General features: G+C 42.9%; 5 protein-coding genes across 9 annotated transcripts; 3 read left to right on the forward strand and 2 right to left on the reverse strand.

Annotated features, from left to right (window-relative positions):
• Positions 1 to 8: 8 nt before the first annotated feature.
• LOC124197990 (acetyl-CoA acetyltransferase, cytosolic-like) lies at positions 9 to 1,732 on the forward strand. Of its 2 annotated transcripts, none has more exons than XM_046593591.1 (6): positions 9 to 147; positions 218 to 339; positions 408 to 520; positions 581 to 780; positions 844 to 1,073; positions 1,140 to 1,732. In XM_046593591.1, the coding sequence occupies exons 1-6, from the start codon at positions 99 to 101 to the stop codon at positions 1,608 to 1,610; spliced, it is 1,185 nt and encodes a 394-aa protein (XP_046449547.1). In that variant the 5' UTR covers positions 9 to 98; the 3' UTR covers positions 1,611 to 1,732. The 2 variants fall into 2 exon arrangements, with proteins under 2 accessions (XP_046449547.1, XP_046449548.1); XM_046593592.1 differs by having other exon boundaries at positions 1,143 to 1,732.
• A 719-nt stretch (positions 1,733 to 2,451) lies between these two features.
• Positions 2,452 to 6,959, reverse strand: LOC124197987. Of its 3 annotated transcripts, XM_046593585.1 has the most exons (7): positions 6,941 to 6,959; positions 5,878 to 6,036; positions 5,702 to 5,761; positions 5,410 to 5,579; positions 4,727 to 5,339; positions 4,474 to 4,613; positions 2,452 to 4,403 (listed from the first exon to the last, which is right to left on the reverse strand). In XM_046593585.1, exons 5-7 carry the CDS (start codon positions 4,739 to 4,741, stop codon positions 2,657 to 2,659), a joined length of 1,902 nt encoding a protein of 633 aa, XP_046449541.1. In that variant the 5' UTR covers positions 4,742 to 5,339; positions 5,410 to 5,579; positions 5,702 to 5,761; positions 5,878 to 6,036; positions 6,941 to 6,959; the 3' UTR covers positions 2,452 to 2,656. The 3 variants fall into 3 exon arrangements, with proteins under 3 accessions (XP_046449541.1, XP_046449542.1, XP_046449543.1); XM_046593586.1 differs by lacking the exon at positions 5,410 to 5,579; XM_046593587.1 differs by lacking the exons at positions 5,702 to 5,761; positions 5,878 to 6,036; positions 6,941 to 6,959 and having other exon boundaries at positions 5,410 to 5,592.
• LOC124197989 (fibrous sheath CABYR-binding protein-like) lies at positions 6,870 to 8,737 on the forward strand. The gene is made up of 4 exons (XM_046593590.1): positions 6,870 to 7,013; positions 7,099 to 7,229; positions 7,312 to 7,533; positions 7,603 to 8,737. Exons 1-4 carry the CDS (start codon positions 6,942 to 6,944, stop codon positions 8,630 to 8,632), a joined length of 1,455 nt encoding a protein of 484 aa, XP_046449546.1. The 5' UTR covers positions 6,870 to 6,941; the 3' UTR covers positions 8,633 to 8,737.
• Positions 8,738 to 9,200: 463 nt separating this feature from the next.
• Positions 9,201 to 10,469, forward strand: LOC124197991. The gene is made up of 3 exons (XM_046593593.1): positions 9,201 to 9,303; positions 9,440 to 9,615; positions 9,830 to 10,469. The coding sequence occupies exons 1-3, from the start codon at positions 9,289 to 9,291 to the stop codon at positions 10,275 to 10,277; spliced, it is 639 nt and encodes a 212-aa protein (XP_046449549.1). The 5' UTR covers positions 9,201 to 9,288; the 3' UTR covers positions 10,278 to 10,469.
• On the reverse strand, positions 10,432 to 13,798 carry LOC124197988. 2 transcript variants are annotated; one of them, XM_046593589.1, is made up of 4 exons: positions 12,429 to 13,798; positions 11,830 to 12,351; positions 10,533 to 11,771; positions 10,432 to 10,469 (listed from the first exon to the last, which is right to left on the reverse strand). In XM_046593589.1, exons 2-3 carry the CDS (start codon positions 12,341 to 12,343, stop codon positions 10,732 to 10,734), a joined length of 1,554 nt encoding a protein of 517 aa, XP_046449545.1. In that variant the 5' UTR covers positions 12,344 to 12,351; positions 12,429 to 13,798; the 3' UTR covers positions 10,432 to 10,469; positions 10,533 to 10,731. The 2 variants fall into 2 exon arrangements, with proteins under 2 accessions (XP_046449545.1, XP_046449544.1); XM_046593588.1 differs by having other exon boundaries at positions 10,432 to 10,462; positions 11,830 to 13,798.
• Positions 13,799 to 14,347: the final 549 nt, after the last annotated feature.

Genomic DNA, 14,347 nt, shown 5'->3' on the forward strand with positions numbered 1-14,347 from the left:
ACAGTATAAAAGCTTGAGAATTGATTTCATTACGTCATTCAGAGCAGACGATTCTTCGAGAGTTGTTTATAAAATTTACCCACCTTTAATTTTCAAAAATGAAACCGGCAGATGTATATATTGTTAGTGCCGCCAGAACCCCTATTGGTTAGTAAAGTGCTTCGTTCAAGGATGCTTGTTTATTTTTGTTTAATGCATTGGGAAAAATTGGTTTTAGGGTCTTTCTGTGGGAAACTTTCGTCGTTTCGTGGCAGCGAATTAGGGACTATCGTTATCCAAGAAGCCCTAAAACGAGCTTCAGTAAAACCGGATGATGTTTCTGAAGTCATCATGGGACAGGTTACTTCCCCCATCTTATCACTTCCACTTATTTATACATGGTACTCAAAACTGAATTCTTTTTGCAGATACTAATGACTTTAGAGGGGCAAAATCCTGCCCGTCAAGCTGCCTGCAACGCAGGAATTCCATACTCTGTACCAGCATATACAGTCAATATGCTGTGTGGTTCAGGATTAAAGTAAGAATTGTTCATTTAAAGATGTGTATAAAATAAAACTAAAATATAATTCTAAACTAGGGCAGTCATGCTAGCTTCCCAGTCTATTCAACTTGGTGTGTCTTCAATAGTTGTCTGCGGAGGCCAAGAATCTATGAGCCGTGTTCCTCATGCTATTCTAATGAGACCAGGAATTAAAATGGGCAATGGTACATTAAATGATACCATGATTCATGATGGTCTCACTGATGCTTTCAACCATTATCACATGGGAGTTACAGGTAATTGCAAAAATTAACATTTTCATCTGACACACTGTAAATATTGTGTTTCCTTCCTTTTAGCTGAAAATGTTGCGAAACAATGCCAAATATCTCGTCAACAACAAGATGAATATGCTGTGCAATCACAGCAACGGACAGAGGAAGCCAGAAAAGCCAAAAAATTTGAGACGGAAATCGTACCCGTCACAGTCAAAGATCGAAAGGGTGAAATCATTGTAAATGAAGACGAGTTTCCGAGACCTGAAACCAGTCTTGCTACTCTATCCAAACTCCGACCCGCCTTTGCAACTGTATGACTCTACTTTCAAAATTAACGTGCTACTTATACATCATTAAATAATTGCTCCACATTTCAGCAGGATGGCACGGTGACTGCAGGCAATTCTTCTGGTTTAAACGACGGAGCTGCGGCCCTTGTCCTCGTTTCATCAGCTGAAATGAAAAAGCGCTCTCTAACACCTCTGGCCCGCATTGTGTCCTACAGCCAGATAGGCCTCGACCCATCAGTCATGGGCTTAGGCCCAGTCCAAGCCGTTCGTGAAGCCGTCGCCAAAGCCGAATGGACGTTGGATAGTGTCGACTTGTTCGAGCTGAACGAAGCCTTCGCTGCACAGGCCGTGTCTGTGATCAACCAGCTGGGTATCGACCCCAGCAAGAGTAACGTCAACGGTGGCGCAATCGCTCTCGGCCATCCTGTCGGAGCATCCGGCGCGCGAGTCCTCGTCTCGCTAGTCCACTCAATGGTCGATCGGCAAGCGCATCGGGGAGTTGCTGCCTTGTGCGTCGGCGGTGGCATGGGAGTCGCTATGTGTGTCGAACGCAGCTGAGTTTCAGTCGAATGCAATCTCGCACCTAGTGCCATACCTATAGATAGTTTTGATTACCATTTAGAGCTTTACCAATTTTTTTTTCTTTTTGAGAAACACATACAAAAACATTGTTGAATTTACCCATTGTTGTTTTCATAGCATTTGTATCTCGAAGTGATCGTAGGTCGTGGGAGCTGATCTTCTGGCCTCAAGGACACCTGAGAAATGTTTGCTAGAAGGCTCGGAGAGAATCGTATTCACTCTCCCGCTGGTATCTTCGCTTGGCCTCCGTCGAGTCTTATAGAAAATGCAAACGTATTCGAATTCGACGCTCTCCTTCCTGTTAGTTTCAGTTCAAAATGGCAAGATATATCGCAATCCTTTCTTGAAATCTGACATCGGTATTGTATAAAATGGCAAGGGGGTCATCAGAGATGAGATTAATCGTTTTTTACCATAATAAGTGAGAGCTCGACTCTTCCTCCTTTGTTGAAGGTGACCCCGGAAAAAGAAATGATGCATCTCTGTTCAAGGGCACCCGCTCTCTGGATTACTAGTGCACGATAATCAATCAATCAGTCGTTGATCAACTGAGCTTTTCCCTTCTCTTCCTGTTTAGAAAACCCATTAAATTTCCCCCATTGTCATTAGAAAGAAAGAGAAGGCTCCAAGAAAACATACGGTCAAAGCTCTTCTTGTGCGACACAAATTGCGTAAAAGGCGATGTGAACTTAGACTCAGTTCAACCAGTTTCTTTTGTCATCCGTGTCTGTCGCCGACTACTACCGGGTTCTCTTTTCTTTTTTTCTTTCTACAACACGAAAAATGTCTTAAATAAGAAGTTGATTGGAGATTCCAATCAAGTTTTTATAACTGTTTTGTATTGGAGAACCAGTTGTATGGTCATTGCTCTTCCAGGCGAGCATTGAGCTTACATACTTTTGAGATTTAGTCCACAACAAAATTTATAACATAAATTAAAAGCAAAAAAGGACATCACCGAATTGAAAATAAATCACGTTATTCCCCACCCAAAGTTTGAACTTATGTATCCCGAACCAAGATTAACGGTAGTAATACGCTGATTCTGGATAAATAGCGTAGTACATCGGTTCCGGCTGGGCGGGTTGCTGCTGAGCGTCGAGCCACAGTTGGTAATACAATTCTCGCAGGAATGTTTCGTCTATGGCATACAACTGATCTCCCGATTCGAATTTCGAGTTCTCTTTCTTGTGAGCGATGAGCTGCTCGCCATCATTTTCAGGTAAATCCATTAGGACGCGAAATGCTCCTTCCAATTCCTCGTTGGATTCTCCCTGGTCTTGGGTGATGACATCGCTGACTTTCGATCGCGGTCGATCCTCTTCTTCAATTTGAAAATGACGAAGGAAATTTTGGTAGTCGTCGTAAGAGACGACTTGCTGCTCGCCAGATGATAAGGCCTCCAGCATTCTTTGGTAGTCGGATGTAGCTGAAAAGTCATCCTCTTTTCTTGAGATTTTCTCTTGTTTATAGTCATTGTAGGATTTAATAAGATCGTCTTCGAATTTCGATCGATGATTTTCCTTGCTGTCAACTTTTTGCTTGGGATTGCTGTAGAACTGGTTCAGGTATTCCTGGAGCATTGCGTTGAGGTACTCTGAAGCTTGATCTTGGCTTTCAGCCTGGCCCCAATCTTGGTCTTCATCGGCTTGGGCACCGTCGGAAGCAAATGGATCACCCGCAGCATCGATAATTATAGCATCGTCAGTGTAAATTTCATCGTCGGTTGGGCCTTGAGGCTGAAAGTTAAACAATGGAGCAATATTGTAAAGGTCTGAAGTGTCGATCTCTGGATTGGTTGTATCATCTTGACTGTAGCCTTCCTCTTGTCCGTCGACATCAGAATTAGATGGGAGTTGAAGAATAACAACACCTTCATCATCACCAACTTTCTCTTGTTCCGCCTCGCTCGGTTCACCTTGTGAAAATAATTGGATTTGGCTGTTGAATTGTTGTCCCGCCAGACCAGATTGGGCTGGAGCAACCACAACAACAAATTGGTCTGGTTTCACTTCCTCGGTTACCTTTGGCGGTACAATTTGAACGACATCTTGTTCTTGGACGGAAGCATCTGGAATCTTTACGGCCACCTTATCCGCAATTTTGTTTGAATCGCTTTGCGAATCGGCTTGAAGGGTGACGGGCTTCGATGGAGGAGCAACAATTTGTTCGGCAACGATCTTGTCATCTTGCGACGTAAGTGAAGCTTGGCTTCCTTTTTGTACCAGCGGAGTGGGTTCATCAAAGTCGGGAATGTCGAGGATAATCGCATCAAAGCCGCCCTCTATCCCCGGTGTCACCTTCTCTTCGTTTTCCAAAGTAGGATTCTGAAAACCATCCTGCTGTTGAGCGACATCAAAGAGAGGAATTTCGAAGATGAATGCATCGCCGGCCTCGGTCATTGGTGCATTTAGAAGCGCGGGAACTTGAACGCTATCCTGTTGAGCGACGTCAAGAACTGGAATTTCAAGGACAATGGCATCCGTGCCGACTTCTTTCTCCGGTGTCACCTTCTTCTTCTCTTCGTTTGGCAATGCGGGGACTTGAAAGATATCATGTTGAATGAGACTTGGAATTTCGTAGATAATCGCATCCGCGATGGATTCTTTCACCGGCTTCTCCTCTTTATTTTCGGAGACCTGAACGCTTTCTTGCTGAGCGATCGGCTTCTGTTCAGCTTCGGAAACGGATTTGACAGTTAGACGTGGTCGATACCCTTTTTCATCGGCTGTGTAATCTACTTGATAGACTTTGTCTTCATTGATCCAGCTAAGTAAATTACAAAATAAGAGAATGTGTAATTCAATTATTTTGTGAAATAAGTAAGTACTCTAGTTACCTGTATGAACCTTTGACACTCTTTCCTGGTGTGCCCTCTTCAAACCGGGAGTGCGAATCCGCTTTGTAGTCGATCAAGACCGAATCGGTAGGATTACCAATCGGCAACGATTGAGACAAGGCGCAAAAACCTAACAAAATCTACAGAAATGTTTTCAATATTTTAATTCTCTGAACTGACAAAAAATTAAAAAAAAAAAGAGTCTGAACTTGAATTACAACTTTGAAAAGCGAACGAATTAAAATGTACTCACCCCGAAGGCAATCATTTTTAGATAGCTTTGCTCACTTGTACTCCCTAGACGACGGGCGAGGCAGAAGAGACTGGTCGGTGGTCCTACGATGCAGCTCGATTTTGTCTACCAAATGCAATATGCACAGAGACAATTTCTGTATAGCTGGCGGCGGGAATTAGTCCGGCAACTCTCCAAAGCTGCGTCATAACAGGTGGGTGGGTGAACGAACTCAATTGACTCTTGACTCGCCTTTTTTTGTGTCTTATCTGGACGTTCGGTTTGAAATAAAACGCACGTGGTCCAGCTGGATGACTTTACCTTGACCATGAAGTCACCCACAAACACCATTCAAACGGTAGACGGTAAAATTCGTTCACTCGGCGGGAAACTGGTTCATTACTGTTTTGTTTTTGTTGTTTTTTAACACTGAAAATCTGAAATGTCATGGTGCCAAGAAACGAAGTTCAAACAACTCGTCCAGCAGCTCCAGCAGTATACATGATGCAGGGAGAAGATGTTGTCGGGAGACGTGCCAGGAATAATAATGAAGGTAGGTTATTGCCCAATGTTTCAACTGGGCGAAAAAAAGCGACCTACGCGAAAATCCGGGGAAAATTTACCTACAACCCAGCTGGAATCGAAAAAAGGATCGCCTTAATGGCTTATTGTTAAGAATAATTACATGCAAATAAATGATTTACGACTGTTTATGATTAGACGAGTGTTATCATTCCGACCACTTGTTAACGAAGAGGAGGAATGATGACAAGGCAAGGTTGATGTAAGGGCATTCTAGTGTGTAAAGTTGTGAAGAACTCGTGAATGCTATTGAACTTGACTACCGGAGAAGAGGGGGAAAAAAGCTCTTTCTCTAGATAAGAAATCGTAAAAAAATTTGTCAAAGGTTGACGTCCATTTGATAGGCTTTGTTAGAAGGATAGGAAAAGAAAGAAAGATGGGGAGACTCAGAAGCGACATGTTTGTAAGTCTTACACTTCGAAACATCGACAAAGGCCGTCCGAACCCTCCTGTACATGTTTGAACGACGAATTCCTATAACCGTAAAAGGACATCAATAAATTATTTCTATGAACCTTTTTTTTTTCTTTTAAAAAAAAGTAGCTCTTAAACAAAACACTTAAAGAAAAAAAAGAAATTTAAAAATTTACTGGATTGTTTGGCGGGGCGGAATCCATCTGTTGGCCGTCTTCTCACTCTGGTAGTTATAAAAATAACAGCTGCGGTGTTTTGTTTTTTTAAAAACTCTCGATTTTCATTCGGGTATAATTGTAGTACGGGAGACGCTAAAAACCAAGGCCGGAGTAAATCTACCGAACATTTTGTACGAAATGGAAATTAGTGTTGCTGTTGCCCGACAGCAAGTTTGGAATTCAAAATATTCAACAATTTGTATCAGAAGTTTGCGGTTTTTAAAATGAAAGATAAAACTTAACTAACGACTTTTCAAATAAAAATTCGGTGGAATTGCGACGCATCCAAGGCTGGACTAATGGCCGAAACTATAGCAGGGACGATCAAATTTTGGCACAACAAGAAATGAATACCTAAATTCTGCTCTGTAAATATTACACGCAAGAGCCAAGGTCGTCCTACCTATTAGCTACAAAAAAAAAATTGCGCAAAGATGGCACAGTGGCGGCAAACCGGTTTAAGCCAGCCGGAATCGTAAACTTTCGATTGCCCTTTTAGCAGGATCCGCTTGTTGTGTTTTTCCGTGGGAGTAGCAACAACACCAACTTGACGACAATTCCCGAGATATTTTAATGGCATAGAAGATCTCGCTTTTATCGTATCATCTATATTAGCACAAGAATTTGGGAAGAGGGGGGAAAAAAGAAGAAGAAGGACGTGAGGGGGCCTCATTACTATGCGGAAGACGCATCCAGAGCCACGAGCAGCGGCCGGGCAGGCCCTGTGACCTTGGGGGTGTTTTTCTCAAGAAGAAGAACCTTTTAAAATAACATTCTGAATACGTAACACATGGATAAAATAGTCTTGCCTTTTGTAGTTCGGTTGCTACAGACCACCCTCCACACTATGTCCACCTGCTGATACCACGGAAGGTGTGGCCGCTAGCCGTTTTCGTTTTCTTCCAGATTTTCTCCTCCAATGTGCATCGAGAGTGATTTTAGTTTTCTCTACTTTTTTAAAAAATGTCGCAGGGGCGAAGGAAATTCGTGGCCGGTATAAAAAGACGGGCAACTCACTCACCATGGATCAGAGGCTCTCCAGCGTTTGTTCTTGTGTAAGACATTGTAGCAGAGAAATGAAAATGATTCCGGCAGTAAGTTGATCTAAAATCTAAAATGCTATTCGAAATTAATTTTAGTTTATTTGTAACTGATTAATTCACTTATCTTTTTAAAAAGGTGATTCTGATTTGTATCGCAACGACGGTGACATCTGCACCGACTAGCCAGTACACGATTAACGTTGATGGGCCGGAAGGTCGTCATGTACAGATGGGCGAACCCGGCAAAGCTGTCTCCGGCTTTTACACGTAAATTTATTAGACACATCTTCTTTTTTTTTAATTTCCTAAGAAGTACAGACTGAATAAAGATATCACGTCAAATCTTTAGCTCCCGGAGTTTAGACGGCCTGATGGAATACAAAACAAATTACGAGGCTGACGACAAAGGTTATCGTGCAACGGGTGATCATTTACCTGTCGCCGCTGTCCTTCCGGCAGTTCGTTCGTTGGATTCCGCACCGGAAGGCTACGTTTTCAAATACGAAGCTCCTGGAGGTCACAGCCACTACATGATGGGCCAACCTGGCAAATCTGTCCAAGGATCATTCACGTAAATATTTACTTCTTATATGATGCAATTGTTTTTTTATTGATTTCAATCGTCTACTAATCATTTTAGATACGTTGATGCTGAGGGAAGATCACAACGCGTCGACTACGAAGCCGACGAGAAAGGCTACCGAGTCCTGCCCATCAAAGAAGAGGAAACACCCATTGCAATTGCCTCCGTAAGTGCTGACGCTGAAGTCGTCAAAGCGGCCGAGCCAGTCATCCCAGTTGAGGCCGAACCGATTCCAGAGATTGTAGCCGAACCTATCACCCAAGTTGTTGCTGAACCGGTCGTCGCTGCACCTGTCCCAGAAGCTGTTGCCGAACCTGTCGTAGTGGCCGCTGCTGCTGATCCCGCCCCAAAACCTGTAGTAGTTGAAGATCCATCGAGTCGAACAATCCTTGTGACGGAAGAGAAACCCGTTGAAATGATGTACTACCAAAAGGACACGGGAGCCGCCGAAGCAGCTACTCGAACCATCTCAGAAGAGGAAAAACCAGCTGTCATGATGTATTATCCAAAGGACGCTGAAGTCGCCAAAGAGGCCGAACCGGCGACGCGAACGATCCCAGAAGAAGAAAAACCAGCTTACATGATGTACTACATCAAAGACGCCGGAGACGTCGAAGTAGCCGAACCTGCCAGTCGAACGATCCCAGAAGAACAGCCAGCAGCCATGATGTACTATCCTAAAGAAGCTGAGGTGGCCAAAGAAGCCGAACCTGCCAGTCGAACAATCCCAGAGGAACAACCAGCCGCCATGATGTACTATCCCAAAGATGCTGAAGTTGCTGAACCGTCCAGTAGAACGATTCAAGGCGCTTCCGAAGCAGTTGCTGAACCGGCTCCCGCTGTCGAAACAGTCGCAAGTGATTCTGCACCTGCCCAGCCGGTTGCTGAATCCACTCAATCAAATACCCAAGGAAAAGCGGTCTACGCCCTGCCTATCGCCCTACCCGGTGCAACTTATTACGGCCTTCCAGCCAGATTCGTCCAGCCAGCCTTGCCCGCATTTCATTACGCTGCGCCCTACGCTTACGCTTACGGCTACAACGTTGGTTATCCTCTGACAGGAGGAAGCTACGTTTACGCTCATTAATGAACTCGATTGGTCCACACCTCCATTCTGAACGCGATCGCTCTGTTATCATTCTGTCATCACCTACCCAATTGATTTGTCTTTTATTACACTGCTTCATTCTCAGCTCCGAATCTCTTAATTTTCAACGATCGCTACAACGGCGCGCAAATAAACGGATTGAATAAAGTCGTGTGGTTTCACCACTTTCTTCGTATAGGTACACACTCGGTGGCGGGGGAAAATAAATGGTAAGGTGAAATCGTGATTCGTTACTAGCCGAGAAAGGTGCGACGATGCGATTAGAATCTGATTCGTCCATTTTCTAGAGTGGAAAAAAACAACGGGCCAACAAGACTATAACCTAGTTTTAAAATATACGCTCAAAAATGACCAACAAGGATCGTTCGAACTTTTTCTTTCTCCAGTTTGGTCGACGCCTCCTCCCGCTTCTGTGTTTCCCCAAAACGCTGAATGAAAGCAACACGGACTTTCAGACTTTACATACAATATTCAACACGAAATTAAAACGTGAATGTAATGCATCGGCATTGAAACGAAAGTTGCCTATAAAGCTCAAAGAGAAAGACTGGACCAGCGTCAGTCTATATCGTGATTTTGAAGCGGCAGCATCTTTTTTTCTTCGCATCCGCATTGTAATAAAAATAGCGAGGAGGATGTGTAGTTTCAAGGTATGCCGGAACGTGCTTAAATCGTGTTCGTGTGTCTACTGACGTGGTGTTTGCTACCTTGATGGAAGGGAGGGATGATTCCTTTCACCTTTCACTTTATTGCTGGCGTGTGGGTTGATAATCTTCTTCTTTGTAGCTGATGGCCTTCGCGTGTTTGGTGGCGGCGGCGGCAGCGGTGGCAGCAGATCTCCCCGCGGGGGCGAAGAATCCAGCAGCTCAAGATGTTGGCAACTACACCGTTTTGTACGACGGGCCAGACGGAAGTCACCTACAGACGGGCGAACCAGGAAAAGCAGTGAAAGGATTTTACACGCAAGTGCCATCTTACAACTCATGTTTCAAGCTGTTTAATCGCTGTTTGAGCTGTTTCTTCTGCATTTTTAATTCGAAAAAGTTGATGGATGAGCTCGCAAGAGTTTTGCTTTGTTCTCTCGAAAGCTCGTCCTCATTAACAAGGAGAAAGCTGGCAAAAGTTGTAATGACATCACAAATCTCCTAACTAATGTCTTATTCATTTCTGCAACAGTTTTTTCGACTCTCGTGGAAGAAAGCAAAAAGTCACATACGAAGCGGATGCGAGAGGATACCGCGTGACGTCCGCTGCCGTCGTGGCCACCGAATCAGCCCATCAAATTCCGGTTACTACTCGTCGACCGAGAATCATTGAAAAGATCGTGCCCAAACTACAAGGAGGAGTTTTCTTCACGAAGAAAGTTAACGAAGCTCGATCGGAATTGAGGGAACAATCCACAGTTCGCACAACATCAGTTGAGACCCCCCAATCAACCAGCAAACCAAACCCAGTTACCACCTCAATTCCAACGTTGAAGGAAGCTGAAAAAGAGATCATACACTTAAAGACTGTTCCGAAAAGTCAAATCAAATTCAAAGAACCTAGAGCACTACTCAACTATGACTTTGCTTACAATTTGGGCTACCCTTATGTAGCTGGCATTTACGTGTATGCCCTTTGAATCATACTCTTGCCTCTCCTTCGGCACAACTTATTCCTGTTTTGAATATTTTTGGTCTCTTTCTGTTTTCTAACTACTGTTGACAAAAGAAAACGATTACTCACCGGTGGGTGTCGTGAACTAGCAGCTGTTATCTTCTCTCCGAGTTGAAATGTGTTGTTCCAAATTTGTGTAATACAAGCACACTGAAAACTTGTTAAAAAAAAATACTGAAATCAAATAAGTTGCAAACTTAAAACAAGAATTCATTTTCACCTTTCAACAAATGAGGGAATCTAAATAAAACTGACAGGCAATCCATCAACGAAGAAAATACCGTAACAAGACTTTCCACTTTTTCGAGAACCACATGAGTTTTGAAATGAACGTGCATGCTAAACAGTAGAGCAGATGACGTAGCAGCGCAGAGCCATCTTCAGTCGAAAATGACAAACGAAAGTCTTGGCGCGGCAGTTCAGTGATTTCGAACAAACAGCTGCAGAGTGGGTGGTAAGTTTTCAACAGGGATATTATTCTTCTGGATTGATTGAGCACAATAACAAGTTAGAGGTAAAACGCTATGAATCACGTCATCAAGACGCGAATCGAATGACGCTTTGAAACTTTGCTGCTTCTTTCTGTTTCGCTTCAAAAGTTCCAAGACCGATTCACGTCGTCGATTCGATTGGTCTACGTGGCTCCCAGCATCCAAAAGAACTCGAACACTTTCAATAAAATTTGATCGAATCACTGGAATATCATTTTCATTCGGGTTGTCCCAGGGATTCGTGAGCCAATATTCAAAATCGTTTTTAGGCAGCAAACAGTGAAGGGGGATGTTGCCGTCTGCGTCGATGGCGTTGGGATTTGCTCCGGCTTCCAGAAACAGTCGGATGACCTGCTGGTAATCGGGCTCTTTCTGCTCAACAACATAAAAAAGATTGCAAGCTCGATGGAAGAGATTGGGCTTGTCTGATTCCCATTCTTCGTAGATGTGGATGTAACGTGCAAGATTTTGCTTGAATCGTTCGCCGTCCTGGAAACTCACCTGGGGTAGCATGCGCATAATCGATACGGAAAGGATACAGACAATTTTGGTTGTATCGTGAATATTATCGGCGCGATCCTTTTGGTTAGTTGGCCAGTACATTGAATGGATCCTGATCAAATGCTCAGAGGCGAAGCTGAAAACAAACGTTAATTTTTTGAATATACAAGAAGTGCTAGCGGGGAAATCGTTTTGCTCATGTCGGATTGAACTCAAACAGTGGTCGAGGGCCGTTTTGTTGAAGTTCCACGCCTCGGCTGAGACGAACGAAGCTGAATTTTCCCACCAAATGTTCAATTGCTGCAAGACAGATATCCATGACATCCATGAATGCTTGATGAAGTTGGAAAGGATGTAAATGTTGGGAAATAGACGCAGCTGCCTTAGGACTAGCTCACAAACAATAAGAGCTCGCTGAATTATTAGTTCATCTTTTGTAGGAATTTGTTCCGCTTCTTCCATTGTCTCTAAAGAAAGCAAGATTACATCAGACATTTTAAAACATTATTTAGGATATCGACCTACCATCAACTGGGAAAGGCACAAAATATTCGGATTTCTTCAAGTAAGACAATCCGCACAGAAGACTCTCCCGGTCCCCATGCAAGATGTATGCGGCACCGATCAATTCTAGAATATTAATTTGGCGAAGCAATTCAAATATATGGCGATTAGGCGAATCACTCAAGAACAAATCCAAATTCACTGCAACTTTTTTTGTTTCGATCAGGTAATTGATGATGGACATTTGATCTGAAATGATGGCTGCAAATAATGGCGGGATTTTCAAATAATCCAAATCTTTCCAGGAAAATCGACCTTCTTGACTGATGTCTATTTCCAATACGCCAACCAAAAATTGGACTACATGTAGATGCCTATTGCTGATGGCCACGAGCAGAGGCGTTTCTCCCGTTTCATTGTACGATTGGGCCAGATTGAAAATCATTTCCCCCCCGATTTTGCCGATAATTTCGTTCAGGTCGTCTAGCGATCCAACAGACACAGCACGGAAGAATTCAATACTGATGGAGGCCATTTTCAGTTTTGCCAATTAAAAAATCACAACTCGAACGTTATAACAAGTCAAAATCTAATTGGCACTTACTGTAATTGTTCACTGCCTCTTGGAAAAAGCGACTGACGGATACCAGACGGAATCACATTTGACAGGAAAGAGCAGTACTACAAAATGTGGCTGCTTAGACTTCGTTCCTTAGTATCGGGTTTCGGGGTTTCCGCAGAAATTTGCTGTGGGGAATTCTCAGCTAATAAACTGCCGTTTACTCGACGTACTTTGGATTTCTTAGCTCATTTCTGAAAACTCAGAATGACGTCACCGACAAACACTTTTAGTTGACCAACCCGTCGCAGCTGCTCATTCACATTTCACAGGCTTTAAATTCGTTAAGTTACGACTATGCACCGGTCACAAGGAACATTTATAATCCTGCGGCCAAAGTCATTAATCGAAATTTTTTGAGTAGTCGGTAAATCGTTAAGAAGGAATTACGCAAGGAATCGTGGCTTGTTTCCAGCTTGAGCAATCCTTAAAGGCTTGAATAGAAATGTTCCTTTGTTCACTTTGTAAAATATTCAAGATCATAAATTTAAAAAATGTCAATTTCTTTAAAGGAAGTCTAAAGTTCAGCACGAATAAATCCGTAATCCATTAGATCGGAATGCCTGTTTTGCGGGTGCAGTATTGCGCTGATGTAATCGATATTTTCGTTCGGTGAGCGAAAGACGCAAATGCTGCAAGGGCTTGTATAAATATTTCAAATTTTTCACAAAAACCAGCGTTCGGAAACGAGCTGATACATTTTTTTGCTCTTGCTAAGAAACCAACAAGAAAACTCGAGTCGGACGTTAATAAAAATAAGAATACTAAATAATACACGTCCTTCTATAATGAGTGGTTCTGTGCGAAACGTTAACGAGTGAGAGAAAGATAACGAGTCTTAATCTAGTCGTTTGTACTTTGATAATTTTTGATCGACGAACTTAGTTCGTTGATCTGATGCGCCCAGAGATAATGAAAAGTTCAATTGAAAAATTCTCAGAATAAATTGACAGTCGGCTGACAAACCCGTTCACCTAATTATTAAGTGTGATCCAGTACATTCAACCTGTGGGTTTCTTATCAATGCGACCGCAGAAAACACGCCAGGCTATTTGAATTCTTTGATTGATTTTCGATTGAATTTTAGTCGAAATTTGTCGTTAGAAACATTTAAAAGAAAAGCGAACTATTTTTGTTGTAGCTACTTCGGCACGCGTACATGTTAATTATACAATTACCGCGGAGCATAGAAGGCCGTCTTGACAATTAGCCAATTTAAAAAACCTGTGGTCCGTTGCGAAAAAGGCACACGTCCAACACAAGGAAGTCATTTCGAAAATTTGTGAAACTATTTGTTATAATAGTTGGAGTGACAACAGAAACATTAGTAGGATGCAAGACCTTCCTCAAGTCATTATCGTTATGCCAAGTTAGTGATCAGCCAAGCGTTGATTGCATTGCCTATAGTTTTTACGTTCTTCTTTGGTCTGTTGATCACAACTTTGTTATTATTTTTGGGGGAAAATGGACGAATGACCGGCGTAATATGGCCAGTTGAAAGTGAATTTGATGGCACACTATTTTGATTGACATTGTTTCTACCACGAAGGCCATCACAGACAATAAGTCAGACGAATGGGAAAAAAAGACAAGGTCGCATTGGAATTTCTACCGAGTTCGTCGTTCTGGATGTCACTTTATTGTGAATGAATCGATTTATTCGACACCAACAATAAGCAGCCGGAGAGCCCCGAGGTGAAGTAACCGCACGACACTTTCCCATTGTTGAGGGGGGAATCACTAATAAGTAGCTGGACTATCATCTTAATATTTTAGTTTCGGTGTTTCTCTCTTTATAATTTGCTGTTGTATACTTTTCTGACGTTCATTTTCTTAACATTCTCAGGCTCCATTGCGTATGTTGACCGCGGTGGAAGAATGTTGCAATGATATAGAGACGGACCGTATTGCGGTACTCGT

Source organism: Daphnia pulex, chromosome 7 (assembly GCF_021134715.1).
Source record: "Daphnia pulex isolate KAP4 chromosome 7, ASM2113471v1".
In the NCBI taxonomy this organism is placed as follows: domain Eukaryota; kingdom Metazoa; phylum Arthropoda; class Branchiopoda; order Diplostraca; family Daphniidae; genus Daphnia; species Daphnia pulex.